Below are 21,842 nucleotides of genomic sequence, written 5' to 3'. Positions count from 1 at the left end.
CCCGTGGTTCTGTCGAGTTTCCCGATCAAAATTTGAGGCAAATCGGACAAGAGGTTCATGAGTTATGATAGGGCATCCAAACACTCAAACAATCAGACAAACATAGATTATATATTCAAATAATTCTATTTTTTTACTTCAACTTCATCAACACCCTCTCTAAAAATGGCAATTTAAGAAAAAAGGGACGTTTTTCATTCTGACGGTAAATTTTAAAAAAAGAGGGGATATCGAAGATATTTTCATAATTTTATTTACTTTTCTACATTCAACTACACGTTAATTCAACAAAACCGTCTCATTAACTATAAACTGCTTTTATTTTATTTTATTATGTACTAGCTGAAGGACCCGGCGTTGGCCGTGGAAAAAAATGTTGAAAAAAATCCTATAAAAAAAATTCGAATTTTTTAACCTTTAACACGGGGAGTGTCCACAAAAAATTTCAGCCCAATCAGTTCAGCCGTTTGGCCGGCTATAGGCAACATATATATATATACGAATGTCTTGTTTTATTATGTAGATATACCACTTTCTAGTTGTTTTTTTGCAGGGCCTTTAAAGAGCCAACCCCCCCCCCCTCACCCCTCAATAATATATGGTGAACATTTTTGACTGAGAAATGTTGACGGAATAGAAAACTTGTCTCGGGTTTTCTTTTCTAACGAATTTACATAATTAATCCAAGCTCAGTGTAAGAGCGAGTTTGTGATTAAAGATATAGGATTTCTCCAGGATTAGATTAGGTAGAAACAGAATATGTTTAAAACTGCAGGGTTTAGGATCAAGTTTCTAAATCATACTAAAAACTTTTTGCTCGTGTATTCTGTCATATATATATATATAAAAATGTTGAGATGATTATATATGTATGTATGTAAATTTGCAATATGTTAAGGGAGTGGGTAAATTAAGGAGATATGTTACATGTAATATGTATGTACATTGTATATTGTATAATCATTTATGTAGATTTAAATATAAAAATTTAAATTCAACATTTTAACTTAAAATCCCTTAACTGACCAATAAAAGAATAAAAAGGGGGAACGGGGTAAAAGTGTATGGATAGATAGAAAAGAACACGTTTTGATAATTTAACAACTTATCTAACAGTTCTAACTTATCGAAATCTTCACTTTAAAAAATGCAAAAAATTACTGTCGTCTTTATCAGATTATGACCTTTGTTAAATGTAATTATTTAGACATATATTTAAGTATGTTTACGAAGAAATACAGTGTAATGTACGCACACATTACTTTATATTGTATGAACGATAAACGGACGCATATTGTATGTACGGTACAAGGGCGGTACAAGGAATGTACGAGGACGTGAGCTTGACAGATAGTGTGTAGGATAGTGTGTAGAATGTGTGTAAGATAGTGTGTAGGATGTGTGTAAGATATGTAGAGAAATCTGAACCCGTTGTAAATTATTCTATTCTTCTCAAGTTTGATGTTTACGATTTTTTGTATTTCAGTTTTGGCAAGAGGGTCGGAGACTCAGCTAGACGCCAGCATGAGTGCCTTGTTCTCGAACCATCGGAAATGATTGTGGTGAGAAGCTTGGAGAATAGTTTTAAATATTAATTAACTTATTTTCTTCACACAACAATACTATTGGATATCTTCTAGCTCAAATATATTTAGGAATTTAAAATTGTCACATTGCAAAAATATTTATACTTTAATCTTATATTTTGTGTCTGAAAAAAAAGTTCTTTCTTTCTTTGGAGTAAAATGCAGTTTAATTTTATATAAATGGATAGAACAAGAATTTGTGTGAACAATCTTGAAAAAGGTTAAAAAATGACATCTCTCGACTTCCTTAATCCTTGTAGTTATAAGACAGGAAAAGAGTGAAGGAGTGGTTTACTAAAAAAACATTTTACAATTTCCGCCTTCCTTCCTCACTCGCAACACTCGACTCCTTCAAGTTGGGCTGTAAACACTAAAAAGTTCACATCTTCAGTCAAATAAAAAGAATTATCTAGAAAATAAAAAGTAGAAACATTAAATTAAAATAGAAATACTTTTTTCAAATTGATTATTCCTATTTTTTATGAGAGAAGATCAGAAATTATAGATATTTTAGTGGCTGTTTTCTCAATAAAGGAGTTTTATATTAGTGTCAAATAATTCTTACAATTTCTCGCTTCAAACAAAAATGTTCTAATCCTTTTATCTTTCCAACCCGATGATGTCGTAGAAGCTTTGAATTCCATGATAGATCAATCAGTCAAAGTTTGAGATTTTAAAGGTTTACACCATCAGGTGGCAACGATATAGAGATTAGAAATTAGAGTTAGAAGTGAGTAATCAGTTCTTTTACACCGATAAATACATCAAGAATATTCTGTATTTTTATATTCTTTCTGATTCTGAATTAAAATCATTATATTTGTTGTTTGAATTCATTTGCTTTTCAGAATAAAAGTATGTGATTATAATGGCCAACTTAAAGGGACAGTAAAGGAAAAATGAAAGGGGGTATAGGCTGATAGCTAATCACTTTAGATCTTGATCTCGACCCATGAAAGTCATATCTGATGATCCTCTCTCGAGAAACTGATATAAAACTGTGTCAAATCTATACGAAAATTAATATATATACAATTTTGTATAAAAGTAGTAGGTTTAAACAGATCATATTCAGCAAATAAGCAACCAATCTGAAAACGATGATATCCCAGAGAAAGCTAATTGTAATTTAGGTTTAGTTTTATATTTTTGTTGTTTCTATTTTCAATAGATTTCATTCATAATATTATTTTTACGTCCGTATTACTTGACCAGAAATTCCACCAATGGCAGTGCAGTAAAGAGGTCAAGTGATACAGGCGGAGACACGTGACCAGTATACTGCTCTGCCATTGGTGATTGTTCTGGTCACGTGATTTAAGTTTTAGATTTTCACAATTTTACATATATGAATTTTCGTATAATTTTAACACAGTTTTATATCAGTTTCTCGAGATCAGATAAAACTTTCATGGGTCGCGATCAAGAGCTAAAGTGATTGGCTTTCAGCCTAAACCCCCTTTCATTTTTCCTTTACTGTCCCTTTAATCTAAAGTTTAATGCCATAAACGAATATTTATTTTTATGATTAATATTTTGTTTAGATTGATTATGTAGACGGGAGAAAAGGAGTAAATATTATTGATGATATGACAACTAGGAACCAATCTTGACATAAAACTTTAAATCATCATTTCTCAAATAGTATTTGAAATATCTCTGATATGCCGAAAGGAATTAAGATTTGCCACAAACTCGGATGTTTATTCTTGCAACCCAATGTCTTAGACCTTTGATATTTCAAACCATAAACTATGAATTCTGTTATATTAAAGAATCTACATAAGTTTGAAATAAAAAAGTTTAACACCGGCACTTTGCACAGTTATATGGATTAGATTTAAGTTTGTGATAAAGACTCAATTCCGTTGAGTATTTTCTATTATTAAAATCCCTATTACTTTTTTTTGCGAACCTAATAATAGCAATAAAGAATATTACCCACCATAAACCCCCCAGATATCACATGTGGTTTAAAGTATGTTATCTATAGACCGTATCTAAACCCATCTCATCTTATCCGAGTATATACTATAGAGCAGCTCTAGTGAATAGATAATATTATCACAAGTTACACCCTGACAACACACCTCACGTCCTCTTATCATTAAACACCATCAATATTAAAATATACAAAGTTGAAGGCTCATCATATACTACAGGATGAAAAAATCTGCTCAAATTATAGAATCGATGATAAAGGTGTGTTCCATGGTGTTCAGTGTTTTGTATTTAGTGATCAATGTTCTCGGTTTAGCGTTTTAGTGTTCAATGTTCACTGTTTAGTGTTCAGTGTTCAGTGTTCAGTGTTTAGTATTCAGTGTTCAGTGTTCAGTGTTTAGGGTTCAGTGAATTTCCACTCCAAACAATTTATAACATTTTTCACACAATGATATGATTTGTCAACAAGTATTAAAAGTGATGAATCATCCTTGTAAAATTTAGAATTAAAAACTAGTCTTTTGTTATTACAAAGCTCAATCAAGATTTAGAAAAAGCTAAACTTAACAATATTAACAAAAAAGAGTTTGTGATTGTTAACACAGACATTGGGTGTCTAAAAATTTTTAATTTTTGTTAATAAATTGTATTTTTTTTCAAGGTTCATAGAACATATTGTGGCGTTAAAGAATTTATGTTCGTAAAGACGAGCAGAACTGTCTCCTCTTCGTCTAAAACTATACAGACACTTTTTAACACAAAAATATTAAACTTGTCAATTCAACTTTTTTAATAAAGACCTGAGTTAGCATTCTGAAACACCCTGTACAGTGTACATATTCTGTATTGAATGATGACTACAAAGTATCTAATAGCTTGAAATGGCTTGAACTAGCTGGATATCTTGTATTTATGCAATCATACATCTGTATTCTATACTGTTGTAATCTAATGATCCAAGATTAGAATATAATAGTGATTAGGTTTCAATCAGCCCATCTCATCTTGGAATAATTTCAAATTCAATTAGTATTTCATAACTGTAAACACTGATCAGTGTCTGTAGTTAAAACCAGTAAGACTTAGCTCAGGGTTAGATTTCTATACTTACGTCCAGTAAAACCTCAACTCAAGTACAGGATTACAAAACACTTATACTTCAATTTCAGTAACATACTTTTGTTGTAATGGGACACTCTTGGAACCACTGGGAGGAAGTAATAAGAATGTTAACTAATAATTAATGCCTTTAACCTTTGGTATCTTGAGAACTTTGGTTGAAGATTGGTTTTCTTTGTGAAGGACGGAGATAGTGTCGGATCCAGGGATGAGGAAGCTGAACCAGAACTACGTTGAACACAGCGTGGACGAGTCCTACACTGGCGGCGGGGGTAACGGGAACGATATCTTCATAGATCATCATAGATCCAACAGGAACAACAAACATTTCATTAAAAATCAGATTTTTTTCACCGATTATTTTGTTTTATAAATTGAGAATTATAAAAAGATAAAGAAATAACCTTAAGGTGTAAATTGGGCGTGCCTGTATTTAGGGTGGTTTACTTTATACTTCAACTATGCAATTTAAAACTATACATACAGTATACACACTTCACGCTTTTTCTCAAAACTAATTTAGACTTTAGTTTTGCATTTTTCATTCATTGAGGAACCAGCTCAATTGATTTATTTGTTTACAAGCTCCTTGTAATTACGGAAATTACGACACTTCCGACCATGGTTTTATTAAAACGGGCGTTTTCTTTTTAACCTAATCATTTGCATTAATAATTTATTGTTCGATGTTGTTAGGGATTATCACAATGACTCCGCCTACAAGTCTATGAGAGGTTCTAGTGACTCCAGCTCCGCCTACAGCGGCTCCGATACCATGCACAGCATGCAGAGCTCCGTAGAGACAGAGGAGGTGGATCTCTCTGGGCTGATGGAGTCCGTCGTGGACTCCGACGAGGAGGAGGATTTATCCGAGTCCATTGGAAATCTGACAGTGAGGGATGCAGTGAGGGACTGCCTGGAGAAAGATCCCTCGGATAGAAACGAGGATGATATTGAGATTCTTCTAGAGTTTACTCAACATCTAAACGCGTTTACAAATATGACTCTCTCTGTAAGACGAGCCCTGGTCGCAACCATGGTGTTTGCGGTTGTGGAAAAATCAGGAACTATAGTTATGACGGACGGAGAGGAACTTGACTCCTGGTCTGTTATAATCAATGGACAGGTTGAGATAGAAACTAGTGATAGAGAGATTAGACAACTAAACCTAGGAGATAGTTTCGGTATTACACCGACCATGGATAAACTTTATCATTCAGGAATGATGAGAACTAAATGTGACGACTGTCAGTTTGTTTGTATAACACAGACAGATTATTACAGGATACTCCATCAGGGAGAGGAGAATCAAAAGAGACATGAGAAGGACGGAGAAGTTGTCCTGATCACGGAGCATAGATCTCTTGACAATGGTATAAGAAAAGGTCACATTGTGATCAGAGGAATTCCTGAAAGACTAATGACCCAACTAGTTGAAGATAACTCAACTATTGATCCCACGTACATAGAAGATTTTCTCCTTACCCATCGAACCTTTGTAGAAGAATCAGTGATAGTTGCGAACCAGTTACTGGAATGGTTCGCGGACCAATCTCTCCGGGACAAGGTTACACGGGTTCTCCTTCTCTGGGTTAACAATCATTTCACAGACTTTGAAACCGACCCCAAGATGATGGCTTTCCTGGAACGGTTTGAAGCCGAACTAGAGAAATGCAAAATGTTGGGGCAACTGAGAATGCTGAATTTCGCCTGCACAGCGAAAGCTCGGAAAAGAACGGTTACTCTGACTCGCTCGTCTCGCGAGGAAGCTTTACAGTTCTATATTGTTGGTGGATACGAGAAAGGTTTTGGAATCTTTATCTCTAAAGTTGAACCGGGATCAAAGGTAACCCAACCCATTCTTTACAACTCTATATTTCAAATTAATTTTTATGGTCATAATTACATTTTTACAATCTTATGTAAATAGGAAAATATTTCCTAGTTTCGAAATGATAGTATTAAATCACTATCTGAATTTTTGCCTAAAACTCTAATTTTCAAATCCCTATATCTTTGTAACTCAATGTCCTAGACCTTTAATATTTCAAACCATGAATTATGTTGTTATGTTATGATAAACTTATTTAAATATCAAAGGTTTACACCATCAGGTTGGAAAGATAAAGGGATAAGAAAAGTTGAATTGTATGCAATAATTCCGTTTTATTATTAGGTTCTAGACATCATATAAAGATTTTGAAAAAACAGCTACTTTTTCTTTCGTATAAAAGTCCATATTGAAATTGTTCACTTCACCTTTATTATCAGAGTTTAGAATTAAATTTCAACCTTTATTTAGCAGAGTTTAGAATTAAATCTCAACCTTTATTTTGCAGAGTTTAGAATTAAATACCAATTTAAGAAACGTTTCCTTCTCCACAAGTTTAAAACAAAGAAAATAGTTCTCAATGAAATGCAGAATTTGAAAACCAACCCAACCCGCCCGGTTCTACAGTTCTATAGAACTCCTTGGTCATTCAATTACAAGGATACATTAGAATTATTTTATCCTGCATTTATCTTCAAAACCAGCCATTTTTCTCAAACTTTTCATTAATTCGGTTTTTAGTTTATTTTTTTACCCAATTACTCTCAAAGCAACGTAAATTATGAGAGTAAATAACATCTGTTACATTAAATCTCAACTCAAAACTCTCTCTCTATATATATATATCTAAATATAGGAATGTATTGAGAGTATCTAAGAATTATATATTGTATTCATGGTCAACTCAGTAGTATCGTTAATCTAGAATATAAACCGGACCCACCCTTATCCTTACTTCATACATATATTAAACCTGCAGACTTATTATAATCAGCCATATTCTATAAATCTATTCATTTTCAATTTATTCATATCTTAATAAGGTTAAGGGGGCTTAATCATATGGAAGGCCCCCTCTCCTATCTGCACATTTATAAACAACAAAACATAATTATGCATTAACTCTTTCACTTTTTTATAAGTGAACTTTATACCTATGTTCACAAACCTCGAAACAATCGAACATAAAAATTAATGAATTCCTATTTAGGCTGAAGAGATCGGATTAAAGAAAGGAGATCACATCCTGGAAGTGAACGGACAGAGTTTTGAACACAGTATCAAGTACAGTCGAGCCACGGAGATACTCCGGGGGGTTTGCCATCTTAGTATTACAGTGAAGAGTAATCTCCTGGCATACCAGGATATGATCAACTCCGAGGATACAATCAAGACAGGGAGGAACAGGAGATATGCAAACAGTATCCTACTGGAGTCTAGTGTAGATGGTTCTCTACCCTCGGAGAACTACGGACACACCAATGATATCTCGGCCCCGGTATATAAGTCTAAGAAGGAGTTGTATGTTGGGATGAACGGATCAGGAGCTGGAGGACGGTTTCTAGCTCTTAGCTCTAAACAACTCCTGAACCGCGCGTTTCACAAATTCCTGAGTAAACCGAAAAGTTTGAATCCTCATGAGAGTTGTTTAGTAGAGGAGATTAGTCTGGCGGGTGGATCAACCTGTAACTCTAATGCCGGTATGTTCCCCGTAAATAACCTGAAATCCGACCTGGAGCACAGAGATACCAGTGCTGAGGATAGATCAGAGTATCCGGAGCATGTTCTCAAGGTTTACAAGGCAGACCAAACCTTTAAATATCTTCTCATACACAAGGAGACAAGTGCTCATGAAGTAGTGATGCTTTCTCTACAGGAGTTTGGTATCACGGAGCCTAGCACTAACTTTACTCTATGTGAGGTTAGTGTTGCTGAAGGAGGTTTTATAAAGCAAAGAACCCTTCCTGACCAGCTGAAGAACCTAGCAGAGAGAATCGGTCTAGCGAGCAGATATTATATCAAGAATGTTCATGAATCTGAAGCTCTGCTCCCAGACGAGTGCGCCCAGGATCTACTCAAGGAGGCAAATGTAACCATGCTTCAGCTGAACCCTGTTGAGGTTTCAACCCAGCTCATGGTCGAGGATTTTACCATATTCCGACAGATTGAAGCGACGGAATACGTCGAGGATTTGTTTGAAATTAAATCCAAGTATGGAACACCGAACCTAACTACGTTCAGTGCTCTTGTCAACCGTGAAATGATGTGGATTGTTTCTGAAATAGTCTCCGAACCATCCATTCATAAACGTATGCGGGTAATAAAACAATTTATAAAAATAGCTCGACAGTGCAAAGAAACTCAGAATTTCAATTCCATGTTCGCTATTATCTCCGGCCTGGGTCACGGTTCCGTCTCCAGGCTTAAATCAACCTGGGAGAAACTTCCCTCAAAATATCAAAGACTATTTACCGAGATGCAGCAGCTGATGGACCCCTCCAGGAACATGAGCAGGTACAGGAACCTTGTAAACTCGGAGAACGTCCAGCCTCCCATCATCCCGTTCTATCCGGTCGTGAAGAAGGATCTGACCTTTATCCACCTGGGGAACCACAGCAAGGTGGACGGCCTAGTCAACTTTGAGAAGATGCGGATGATTGCAAAAGAGGTATTTATCGCAAAATTATTTCCTAATTTCAGCTCCGTAATGTCGTCTTTTCAGATCCATGTTTATTTCTGTATTCTTTTGTGTAATGGTTTTATAATTAGAATTGTTTATATAATGATAATCGTGACGAAAAAAATTATCACAGAGAACTAGAGAACTGGTACTTCAATCCAACAATATTAATTCCGACTATACTGATTGTATTATACCTAGCAGTTTGGTGGTGTAGGCCTTGGGGCTGAAATATATAATTTTAAATTAATTTTAAGATGTATAGTTGACTAAATGACCTACGGGGGGCCTTATTCCTTTGCCGCTAGCTTATAAAGTTTAACTGTATCCCACGGTTTTTACGTTGGTTACAACGTTATATGATTGGAATCGATTAGTTTTAGTCTTGTATTGACTATTGAGTCATCCCCCCCCCTCCTCTCCCCTTTGTGCCTTGAACTGCCTGATGTAGTCTGATAAATTAACTCTTGTTATTTAATTGGTATTTTGAACCTTAAGCATGGCCTTTTAAACCATGAACAAAGCAAGAAACTGAATGCAAATATGAAGCTCTTAAACCATGGGCTATTCAATTTGGGTGAAATTATAACTTTAACTATAAAATGGCGAGGGAAGAAAGTTTTTACCATGCTTGTCCTAATTCTAACAATTACCCCCCCCCCATCATTTCAGAATGTTGGTAATTACCTCTCAGAATGCTAGGCAAGCAAAAAATTTGCGTATGAGCGGCTACGCAGTACGCATGTTGGAAGGGGTGAACATAAGGTCAGGTTCAATGTTTATAGCCTGGGTTCAGAACATATAAAGATGTTTCATGGTCAACCAGAGTTACATACCATATCCAGGATACACAGGATACAGGGAATACAGAGGATACAGGGAATACAGAGGATACAGAGAAAACAGGGAATACAGAGGATACAGGGAATACAGAGGATACAGGGAATACAGGGAATACAGAGGATACAGGGAGTACAGAGGATAAAGGGAATACAGAGAATACAGGGAATACAGAGGATAAAGGGAATACAGAGGATACAGGGAGTACAGAGGATACAGGGATTACAGAGAATACAGGGAATACAGAGGACACAGGGAATACAGAGGATACAGGGAATACAGAGGATACAGGGAATACAGGGAATACAGAGGATACAGGGAGTACAGAGGATACAGGGAATACAGAGGATACAGGGAGTACAGAGGATACAGGGAATACAGAGGATAAAGGGAATACAGAGGATACAGGGAATACAGAGAATACAGGGAATACAGAGGATACAGGGAGTACACAGGATACAGAGAATGCTCAGGATACAGAAAACGCAAAAGATAAACAGATTGTATACGATTTACAGACACAAAATACACTTCATATACAGGACACAAAGGAAATACAGAACCCAAAAGACACACTGGATATATAGGATACACAGATTTTATATGGCACAAAAACACTGGATACTGGATATACAAACTACCGAGGATATAAAGAAAACATCCGATATACAAAACCCAAGATACACTGGCTATACTTAAAAACATAGGATATACAAAACCCAAGATAAACTGGATATACATGAAACATAGGATATACAAAACCCAAGATAAACTGGATATAAATGGTTCTCCTTTTGCATGAAATACAGGAAACATTAAACAGACTTCTAAATTCAAACGTTTACTTCCTGTTTGCTCGAGAACATGTTTGTAAAGGGGGGGTATTTATATACATACATACAATATCTACCGGAAGCTGAACTAAAGCATAATAAAATATGTTTATTTAGTCAAAAGGATAATTTTAATAAAAGTTAATGTGTATTGGCAATCGCTCATGAAACGTTAGGATTTAAAGTACATTATTTTTGCATTCTAAGAGAGCAATTCCCGATTCAAAACTGTATCTTTGAAACCTTTATCTGATAATAATAAGAAAGATAACGTCATTTTTCTCTAGGTTTAACAGTGTTTAATTCTGATAATTCCTGTAGGATTTTCTCCAGTAGAAATGCGCAAGTATAGAGAACCATTATGGAAAATAATTTCTTTTCAAAATCATAAACATTGATATCTAATCCATATTTGATCAGACAAAGCTAAAAAAGGTACCGTTGGGAATTTTATATCTTTTTGCAATGTAGAATAAGAACATATGAAATAGGAAATAGTTTAAATTTATCATTTTTAATGACCCCTGGGTTGGGAGGATCCGTCTCTATGGTATATATTCCAACCACAATCTAGTGGTATGGTCACCAACTTATTCGTCCGGATAATCAGAATACAAACCCATCTTGTCCTTGGCAATCAAAGTATTATCTCTGGTTTTATCTATCTATCTTTAACTTTTTTACCTTATATTCGTGAAGTGTTTCAATCTTTTTCATTGGTTAACTTCAATCCTTTTCATTGGTTAATTTCATATCATTGAAATGTCATCAACACAGCATTTTAAATGAACAATGATATCTGGAAACAAATAATGTTTTTATTTATATAATATAAAACACATATGTAAAAAACTAGAAAAAACTAGTTTAAGATTTGCAAAATGAATCAGGGCAGATATTGTTAAATAATTGAATAAATGAAATACAGTGATAACCAGAAAACTCTGGAAGAGAAAGTTGACTTTTAGACTCAAGTTAATAGTTCACACTGCTGAATATGGACCACCAGGTTTCAAGTCAAGTTAATAATAGTTTTCGATTTCCAACAGGGGGGGGGGGGCGCCCCCTCAGTAACGGCCCTGAATACTGTATAGGACATAAAAAAAATATTGACTTTCCTAAATATTCCGTTGCGATCAAGTGATTTTTCACTGAAATATGTTTTTTGTACTGTTGTCAATTTCAACAAAGTTAAAGTGTGGTGTAACAATTTAAAAAACTTTGACGGAAAAAATAACCCAATTCCAATTGGCGGGAAAATGTAATTAAACCAAAATAATAATCCTATCTTTATGGTCTTTTTGGTATTAAAAGCACACAGGCAATCCTCAAATAAGTATATCTTCCCTTTTCCAGAATCTTAAAGAATCTTTACAATATCAGAACAAAATGTAAAATTGTATAATATAGGATTCAATAATCAATATTTAATAATAAAATTTACTGTTCTGAATTAAACCAACGTTTATTCCCTGTGTTCGTTAGACAATTTTCATACTATCAAACAAGGCGTGCACTTGATGTCAAAATATGGTTTAAAAATTATTTTATTTTAACAACCAACAATTTTGTTCTTCCCTCTTCAGAATAATTTAGAAGATCGGGGTGTTATCAGGGGCGTATTCAGGAATTTTTCAAGACGGAGGCTCACATTTTTTTGTCAAGGGGGAGGCTCAGCACCTATTGTGGACTAAAAACCCCTGGAAATTCTAGATTTTACTGATACAGGGGGGACTGAGCACCCACAGCAACCCCCCCCCCCATGAATACGCCTCTGGGTGTTATTAAGGCTCAAAATACATTTTTTTTGGAGGGTAAAATAAAAGAATCAAGAAAGTTAAAAAGAAATAATCTTAATCATAATCTCTATGAGTTCGCCACATGTGTGTTTAATTTAGGTCACATGATGCAATTTACAATTTTTTTAGTTAAATATCTTTTTATTGTATGTAGTGCTAAATTTACAAATTAATCTAGTTTACTTTAGTAAAATTAAAAATAGATTACATAAACTTTGCAAGTAGTTTGAACTTTGCCTTTCATGATTGATGAAATGTTTTTTTTTTAAATTGAAATTGACAAATAGCTTTATATTAGATATTTCCATTAAATGTAGAGTACGTACTTTTTTAATGTATCTCCTGATGTCAGAAAAGTAAATATACATTACTGAATTTAATAAAAGTACTTGATTTGCAGGCATGCAACCTGTCAAAAATACACTGCATAGTTGCATCTAGTCTCTACAGATTCCATAAAGTGCTAGAATCTAGGCAATAGTGCATCAAGTGCATAGTTTAAATATACCGGGAAAAAACCTATCTTTAGCTATGCAAAAATATATTTATAAGAATTTTTTATGTGTAATGTGCATTAAAAATTGAAAAATTCTGTACCCCCGTTAGAAAATGTGAAAAATGGGCAATTAATTCTTTAGCTCCTTATAAAATAATTTAGCATGCAAAGCCCAGGGTTCGGTTTCTTTCTTAAACTCAAGCTTTAAGTTTTTTTTCTGCAATACCGACTAATTATGTGTTTTGTCTGAAAACCATGCAAAAACTTATAAAATGATCATGTTCAGGTTCGAACCTTGACGAATATGTGTTCTGTTCCCTTGGATCTGTTCTCAATGCTAGAGCTAGGAGGACAACAACCTTCAACAGCAATGGTTGCCATGAATCAGCTGACTACTGGTCAACACCTGGCGTCAAGAAGAGGAAGGAAAAAGGTTGCCGGAATCCCGAATCCTAAACGAATGTTCGAAGAGGTAAAAATAATAGATGTTTTACCTTAAATTTTGATCCAAATCTTAACCATAGGAGAGTAACTGAGAAGTGACTTTTAAATTTTTCTTAAGTCGCAGTACGTAGTTCCTGCACTTCTCTGACTTGGAGAAATATTTACTTGGAAAGCCGAAAGCTAAACACGAAAATTACTTCAACAGCTCAATAGTCATTAGCTCATAGCTTTTTGAAAAAAAGAAAAAACAGAAAGTACCACATTAAAATAGCGTTAATCCTTGATCTTGCAAAAACCTCAGATTTTTCAATTTTTAGTAGAGTTTTACAAGTCAAATATTAAGTTGGTTAAAAGAACCCTGTGGTTTAAATTTTCTTCAGGTCTGCCTTTTGTTGGATATACTAGTTTTCACCATATATGGAGCTTGCAGATTTAAACATTAGTTAATATCAACGTCCACAATGTTCCCTAAAAGGGAACGCTGCGCTGGTTTCTTACGTAATTCTTTTATCATCTTCTTCGGCACACTTTTACATAAATTATTCATTTTTACATCATTATTCATTTGGTCGTACATGATCCCGATATGGATATTCTTGAACATATTTTTGTCTACCCAGGCCCAGATGGTGAGGAGGGTGAAGGCCTACCTCAAGTCAATGAAGGTGATCACGGACGAGGATGAACTCCACAAGATGTCTCTTGAATGTGAACCTCCCCAGGCTGGAATGCATCAACATCAAACAGTTCTGGTAAACGCTTCTTCATTTGTTTTCAACTTTTAATTGAATTCGTCTTGGAATTAACAATTTACATGGTCCAAACAACAAATCCAAACATTAAATTTAAAAAAAAAAAACATAATATATTTAGTGAAATTCTGCTGCGAGTTTCAATTTTTTTGACCATTTTTTTTTATATTTCTAGATTCGTAAACGGACCTCCAGTCCTTCTCCTTCTGCTGCTAGTAGTAACTCTTCTACTCCGTCACATAATTCAGAAGATCGGAGAAACTTAATGATCTCTTCACAGAAGTTTGGTAAGTTTTACTTACCATGTTCTCTCATGTTGGTTGGTTAAATTTATTCATGGAACTATTTCACACACGAAATATAATTTTAGGAGCTGCCAGTCCTCAGGCGGTTAAGAAACTACTCGCTCTATCCGAGCAGACAAAACCTAGACATAAATCTCATCCCGGAGTTGAGAGAGATCAACCCAGTCCTAGCCAACCTAAACCTGAAAGGGTGGAGCAACCAACCCCGGTCAATCTAACCTCCGAATCCAGCTCTGTGTCAGGGAGGCCAAAGGAGCGTAACGTGAGTAAGACCAAAGTGCGGAAGGTTCAGAACTCCATTGGCTCCATAACCTCGTCCGATAGTGGTTTCAGTACGGAGAAGGAGAGACTGGAGCGGAACCAAAGTGAGTCTCCTCAGCTTCAAAACCGCAGGAGATACCATCAACACTACCATAGACAACAACATAACCATGGTAAATATCCTTTATGAACAATACAAGTGTTTATATCTTTATACAATACATCCGTCTACTCAGATACTCTACTTCCTTCTAACTTCCTGTCTTCATATCTTTCATGTCAAATTCTATAATATACGTAATTTCAACTTTTTCAAAGTTGTTTTAAAGCTTATTATTTGATCTAATTATATCCATGCTGCCAAAAAGCGTTGACGTTTATCTTGGATACATTTGTTGTATACATTATGTTTATTGTTCTCACTTTCTAAATTATTTAATTCTTAAACCCTTTCGTCTTGGTTTTAATTTCCCGGATTTCTAAAGCTTATGGTTGGTGAAACTTGTGAATGTGTTTTTGTACAAAATATTTTACGATCGTCCTAATTAACTTAAAGGGACTGGTAAGCCTTAATAACTTAGGCTTGCTCCTACCAGTATTTGAATTGAATAAATTTTCATTTTTGATAGATATAATTGATAATATAATTATCACGTGATCAGAACTCCCACCAATGGCAGTGCATTATCATTGTCACGTGATACGACGGAGACACGTGACAATGATATTGCACTGCTATTGGTGCAAATTATGGTCACATGATTCAGACGTTTTAATTAAATTATCATTTATATCTATTAAAAATAAAAAATTATAAAAAGAGGAAACCTAAGTTATCGTAGTAGTAGTAATATCGTAGTTTTTCAGATTGGTTGCGTATTTGCAGATCTGTTTAAAACTTAGATTCTTATACCAAATCTCATATATATATATATAAATAAAGGTTTTGGTAACTTCAAAACTGTATCTTTGAAACCTTTATCTGATAATAATAAGAAAGATAACGTCATTTTTCTCTAGGTTTAACAGTGNGGGGGGGGGGGTTGGAGACGGACTTGAAGAGCCCCTTCACTAAGTATTCAACACGGAATTAGTTAAAAAAAAAACACCCCCAGGCTCTTTAACTAATATTTCGCATTTTTAAAATAAAGTTTGCGGTCTTATTCTAACCAAGTTTTTGCATCTGTGCACGCAAATTCCTGAAATCCTTGCACTTAGCAAATTCTCACAAACTTTTAATTCATGGCATTGTTAATCTAATGAATAATTAATATGAAGCTGATTGCAATTCCCAGAAATCTTGGATCATATTTTGAAAAAAAATATAAATATTTATATTTAGGAATACCGTTATCTGTGCACCATGCTGTCCCAGTATCAATATGCCCAGGTTCTCCGGGTAGATATTACTCTAGACACATCCCTGCTCCAAGAATTACCAGGCTCAACCATCTTCCCATCCATGCTCCCTACTACAACCACCACCCGGAGTCAGAGGGTAAGGATCTAATTATTTTAAATCTCCGCAAATCCTCTTCATCCTGTTCTCTGTGCCGGGTTGAAAGACTCCGCGTGTTTCCTAAACCTGTGTATATATATACTGGGAGGTTGTATTCTTTAATTTGTTTTGCACAAGCAGTATTCCACTTCAAGGCAGTGGGAATATCAGGGAATAGACTTAGGTCTGCAGATTATTCACGCTTCTCAAGTTTTGATATCTATTCATCCATTCATCCATCCAACCTTCCTAAATCTGCATTTTCTGCCTTCTCTTCAAAATGAGATTATAACAAAATCTTTACTTTTTACCACAATGAATTTAGTTATTCAGAATTTCTTGAAAAGTCTCAATTTTTTCCAAAGCAATTTACCTAACAGTTTGTGTATACTGTTTTTAACTTGGTTTTTATAGTTTTAATGCTTAAACCCAAAATGTTAATCTTGATAACTGTTTCATAATCGAAGTTCTTAATATCATTAAATTTAGACGATGAGACTCAAGTGTCTGCAGTATGAAGATCATAAAGATGGACCTGAAGAAAATCTTGTTACCTGATTCCAATCTCTCTACCCTTCTCCTGATACCACCCTGAGACTAGGAGATATTAAACCTAAACCAGTAGCATGAGATGAAACCTTAAACCTGTGATAAACAATTTACATTTATGTATTTTTATGTAAATTTAATTACTAAACTTGTCTCTATGTAAATTTATGTCGTTTTCCAATATATTTATATTGAATTATTAAATATTGAAGTTTATTGGAGGGTTAAAAGATCACGGTCAATCTACTATAGTATCTGTAGGTATGCAGGTATAAAAGATCCAATATCCATATATAAGAATATATACAAGATACGCAATATGCATAAGGATATACACGTATAGGCATATCAGCAATTTAAAAAGAAAATAATAAATTGTGCAAAGCTTACACTGGTTCCTGGCGCTAGTTGGTAAACATGGTAGTTAACAGGCCAAACTGCTGATATATTCTCGTGTTTTAGGCCGCTAAGGGGATCTTTAACAAGGTTAAACTAAACCTTAAAGAGAGGGTATGCAATATGCATTCAACTATTGTTTGGGCCGTTCTCATATATAGAAAATTGCAAACAGGGAGTATCGAAAAACATGGAAATTAATGGAAGATTTCAAAAGACCTGTTTTATGTACAGTGGTTGGCTTTTTTATCAATACAATAAAAACGACTTCTTGTTTTAAGCTTTGATTGTGTTGTTTTTATAAATTACATTGTCTCAAGTAAACAAAGAGAAGATTTTAATTGACACATTATCTTTGTTACTATGTTTATTTGCATCCAAGCATGGGAAAAAATCAAAATTTAAATCTAAAGTCGTCTTCATTGTATTGATATATACGACGACCTCTGAATAATAGGTTTTAATATGTAAGTGTTCTGGCTTTGTTGTATATCTTTTACATTTTATATTTTTTAATTTTCATAAAAGATTACAATATTATTTTAATAGAAACTTTTAAAAAACTTAACGGTTTCCAGATTTCATGCTGCTAATGATCAGTTGGTTAAATTTGCTAAAGCTTAAAATATTCAATAAACTCTAGTTAGGTTCTAGTTTAACACCATTTTCTCAAATATTATGTTATGGAAGGAAAAGGTCATAAAATCCGTTGTAAATGTTATTTGTTCTTTTTGTTAGTACATTTTCATATTATGCTCGCACAAAACTTAACTTAGTATAAGAGTACTACAGGACTGAATTATTAATAATATTTCATTTTTTAAGATTTTTTAGGTAGAATCTATTCTTTTTATAAATAGATATCAATGTCTGTAATGAAGTTTAATGTACGTGGATATACATAGCCCCTCTTTTATAGTAATGTTTTGGAGAAGTAACCTTTTAATTTCCTTTAAAATTTCCTGTAATGTGATCTTTTACACTGCAGACAATTAGACCAAATTTACTACAGATGGGACCTATAAAACCAAATTTACTACAGATGGGACCTATGTAACCAAATTTACTACAGATGGGACCTATAATAAAACCAAATTTACTACAGATGGGACCTATGAAATAAAATTTACTACAGATGGGACCTATAAAACAAAATTTATTACAGATGGGACCTATTAAACCAAATTTACTACAGATGGGACCTATAAAACCAAATTTACTACAGATGGGACCTATAAAACCAAATTTATTACAGATGGGACCTATAAAACCAAATTTACTACAGGTGGGGCCTATAAAATCAAATTTACTAAAGATGGGACCTATAAAACCAAATTTACCTCTAACAGTAAATGTTTAGAAAATATAGACAAAAAAGACCCCATAACAATCCAATGTAATGCACATTATTAATTTTAAATAGTTGAGTGAACATGAATCACAACAAAGTGTACACGGACACATTTAAGTTTAAGTTCATTACAAATCAGCTTTGCTTTATAACATCAAATACAGATAAAATTGCTTAATAGTCGTCATTTTTTTACCACAGTTTTATGGGTCCCGTTGTATATTAATAACAATTTGCAAAAATTTCGTAACAGCTCCGAAATCAAATTCTGACTTATCGTTGAAAACCTGACTGAGCTGAACCCAGAAACAATAATATCTGAAGTATTGACCTATCTTCGACCTCCATACCAAATTGAGAATCTTCAAATCTTGTTGTGCAATCAGTTGCCCAAAATGTTGCTTTATATTTTTCAAAATTTATTCTTCAGAATAATGTAAATTATCTCCAGTGTAAGTCAAATGAAAACAAATATCGTTGTAGGGACTAAACAGTAACTTTCTGATCTCTTAATCTTTGCAACATGATGCCGTAATCCTTTGATATTTCAAAGTTTTACTAGTTGATCAAGTGGAATGTATAGCTGATGGTTGAAATATCAAAGGTTTTAGGCGAGTGATAAGTTCTTTTAAGCTAGGGATAAGTTCTTTTAAGCTAGGGATAAGTTCTTTTAAGGCTCTTAGACTTATTGAAAGACTTACTTTAATAATTATTTAATAATTATTTAATAATTATTTCATAATTATTTAAACAATTTTAGATGCTTGAAAACGCTTTTACAGCTAACTATCACTGTAACTGTAAAGTGTAAATTGACGAAGGTTTTATCGTAAACATGATCCTTTTGATCGTATTTTACAGGATATTATAAATGCAAGCAAAAACTTGGCAAGCCTATGCTCATGACAGCTATGTTCTGCGCGTAAATACCGCGCACGCGTAGCTCAGGCTGCATTTAATAAACTGCTATCAAAATGGCGTAAAAAAGTTTATTTTACTTTACAGTCATAAATGACAAGGCTTACCTCAACTAATGCAAGAACATACAAAGTATAGGACGGAGGTCATGGAGGGTGTGAGGGGGGGGGTAGTAAAATAGATACATTTTGAAGCCTGAACAAGTTAATTATAAGATATTTATGAACAATACTGCTTTTATATCGTCATAATGTATATAAAGCAAACATTCACTAGATTTATACTAGTTACAGTAAGAACAAAGAACTAAGGTTTACAGGATCAATGAAGAAAGAAGAACTAACGTTTAAGAGGATCAATAAAGAGAGGAGAACTAAGGTTTACAGGATCAATGAAGAGAGAGGAGAACTAAGGTTTAAAGGATCAATAAAGAGAGGAGAACTAAGGTTTACAGGATCAATAAAGAAAGGAGAACAAAGGTTTACAGGATCAATAGAGAGAGGAGAACTAAGGTTTACAGGATCAATGAAGAGAGAAGAACTAACTTGGAGAACTAAGGTTTACAGTATCGATGATGAGAGGAAAACAAAGGTTTACAGGATCAATGAAGAGAGGAGAACTAAGGTTTATAGGATCGATGAAGAGAGGAGAACTAAGGTTTACAGGATCTATAAAGAGAGGAGAACTAAGGTTTACAGGATCTATAAAGAGAGGAGAACTAAGGTTTACAGGATCAATGAAGAGAGAGGAGAACTAAGGTTTACAGGATCTATGAAGAGAGAAGAACTAACGTTTACAGGATCTATAAAGAGAGGAGAACTAAGGTTTACAGGATCAATAAAGAGAGGAGAACTAAGGTTTACAGTATCCATAAAGAGAGGAGAACTAAGGTTTACAGGATCAATAAAGAGAGGAGAACTAAGGTTTACAGGATCAATGAAGAGAGAAGAGAACTAAAGTCTACAGGATCGATGAAAAGAGAGGAGAAATAAGGTTTACTGACTCAATGAAGAGAGGAGAAATAAGGTTTACAGGATCTATAAAGAGAGGAGATCTAAGGTTTACTACAGGTTCGATGAAGAGAGGAAAACTAAGATTTACTGACTCAATGAAGAGAGAGGAGAAATTAGGTTTACAGAATCTATGAAAAGAGTGGAGAACTAAGGTTTACAGTATCGATGATGAGAGGAAAACAAAGGTTTACAGGATCAATGAAGAGAGGAGAACTAAGGTTTACAGGATCAATGAAGAGAGAAGAGAACTAAAGTCTACAGGATCAAGGAAAAGAGAGGAGAACTAAGGTTTACAGGATCAAGGAAAAGAGAGGAGAACTAAGGTTTACAGGATCAAGGAAAAGAGTGGAGAACTAAGGTTTACAGGATCAAGGAAGAGAGAGAAGAACTAAAGCTTACGGGATCAAGGAAGAGAAAGCATAACTAAGAGGTTGAGAAGAAAGGAGAAATAACGTTGAATCTTTCAACTTTTTCTCCTAATAAAACTGATGTATGTTATTTCCATAATTTAGACTAATTTTGAAATTAAACAAGTTGATTATCATTTTACAAACACATGAATATCAAACATATGCTTATGCATATGCATATGCTTAAACAAAATATTGGAGAGTTTCAATGTTCTACTGAAATTTCGAATCATACACCCTGTGAAATAACCTCAACCTCCATGTCCCAAATCGCCAATTTTTGTATGCTTTGCTTACTTCACATTTCTTTGGACAATTATTTAGTTTATAGTTTTGTTTGTTACCTACAGGGTTAGCAACAAAGGATGCGAGTTCAGAGACGACTGTACGGAATTCATCCATCTGAAACATTTTAACCGACTACATGTGCCGATGGCGGGTAAATAATTCTGGACGTTAAATGATCGAGATTGGCTTGACGGAGACTAAATGTCTCCGGTAATATTTACAGCACAAAAAAGTAGTCCACAATTTTGAAATACCTGCAGGACTAGGAGAATATCGCGGTTATTGATTCAAGAATAATTCACATAAAAGTAGGTTGAAGACTGAATGTTTCAAATAAATTCAAAGTTCAAAGACGAATTTCATATGGTTTTGCAACTGTCATGTTTCGTGGGACTCTCTGTATATGATATCTGAAACATTAAACTTTTTCGTCCCTTGCGAAAATCATTAAATAAGCCATAAGAAGCCTTTATTCAATGCAATAAATTTAATTCAACATTGGAATCCTCATTTTTAAAGAGCTTCAGGTCAG

At 34.2% G+C, this 21,842-nt stretch overlaps 1 protein-coding gene across 2 annotated transcripts in view; it reads left to right on the top strand.

Moving 5' to 3' along the window:
- The window catches only part of LOC111701468 (rap guanine nucleotide exchange factor 2), a 62,213-nt gene extending 45,075 nt beyond the window's left edge, over positions 1–17,138 (top strand). For both annotated transcript variants that reach the window (XM_023472758.1, XM_023472759.1), the window contains 11 exons: positions 1,487–1,562; positions 3,131–3,186; positions 4,830–4,961; positions 5,343–6,492; positions 7,688–9,145; positions 13,412–13,597; positions 14,190–14,321; positions 14,497–14,608; positions 14,692–15,060; positions 16,230–16,385; positions 16,875–17,138. In XM_023472758.1, coding sequence (XP_023328526.1) covers positions 1,487–1,562; positions 3,131–3,186; positions 4,830–4,961; positions 5,343–6,492; positions 7,688–9,145; positions 13,412–13,597; positions 14,190–14,321; positions 14,497–14,608; positions 14,692–15,060; positions 16,230–16,385; positions 16,875–16,903 — 3,856 coding nt within the window. In that variant the 3' untranslated portion in view covers positions 16,904–17,138. The remainder of the gene's footprint in view (positions 1–1,486; positions 1,563–3,130; positions 3,187–4,829; positions 4,962–5,342; positions 6,493–7,687; positions 9,146–13,411; positions 13,598–14,189; positions 14,322–14,496; positions 14,609–14,691; positions 15,061–16,229; positions 16,386–16,874) is intronic.
- Positions 17,139–21,842: the final 4,704 nt, after the last annotated feature.

This window comes from Eurytemora carolleeae, unplaced genomic scaffold (genome assembly GCF_000591075.1).
Source record: "Eurytemora carolleeae unplaced genomic scaffold, Eaff_2.0 scaffold372, whole genome shotgun sequence".
NCBI lineage: Eukaryota > Metazoa > Arthropoda > Copepoda > Calanoida > Temoridae > Eurytemora > Eurytemora carolleeae.
This window is presented reverse-complemented; position numbering and strand designations above follow the sequence as displayed.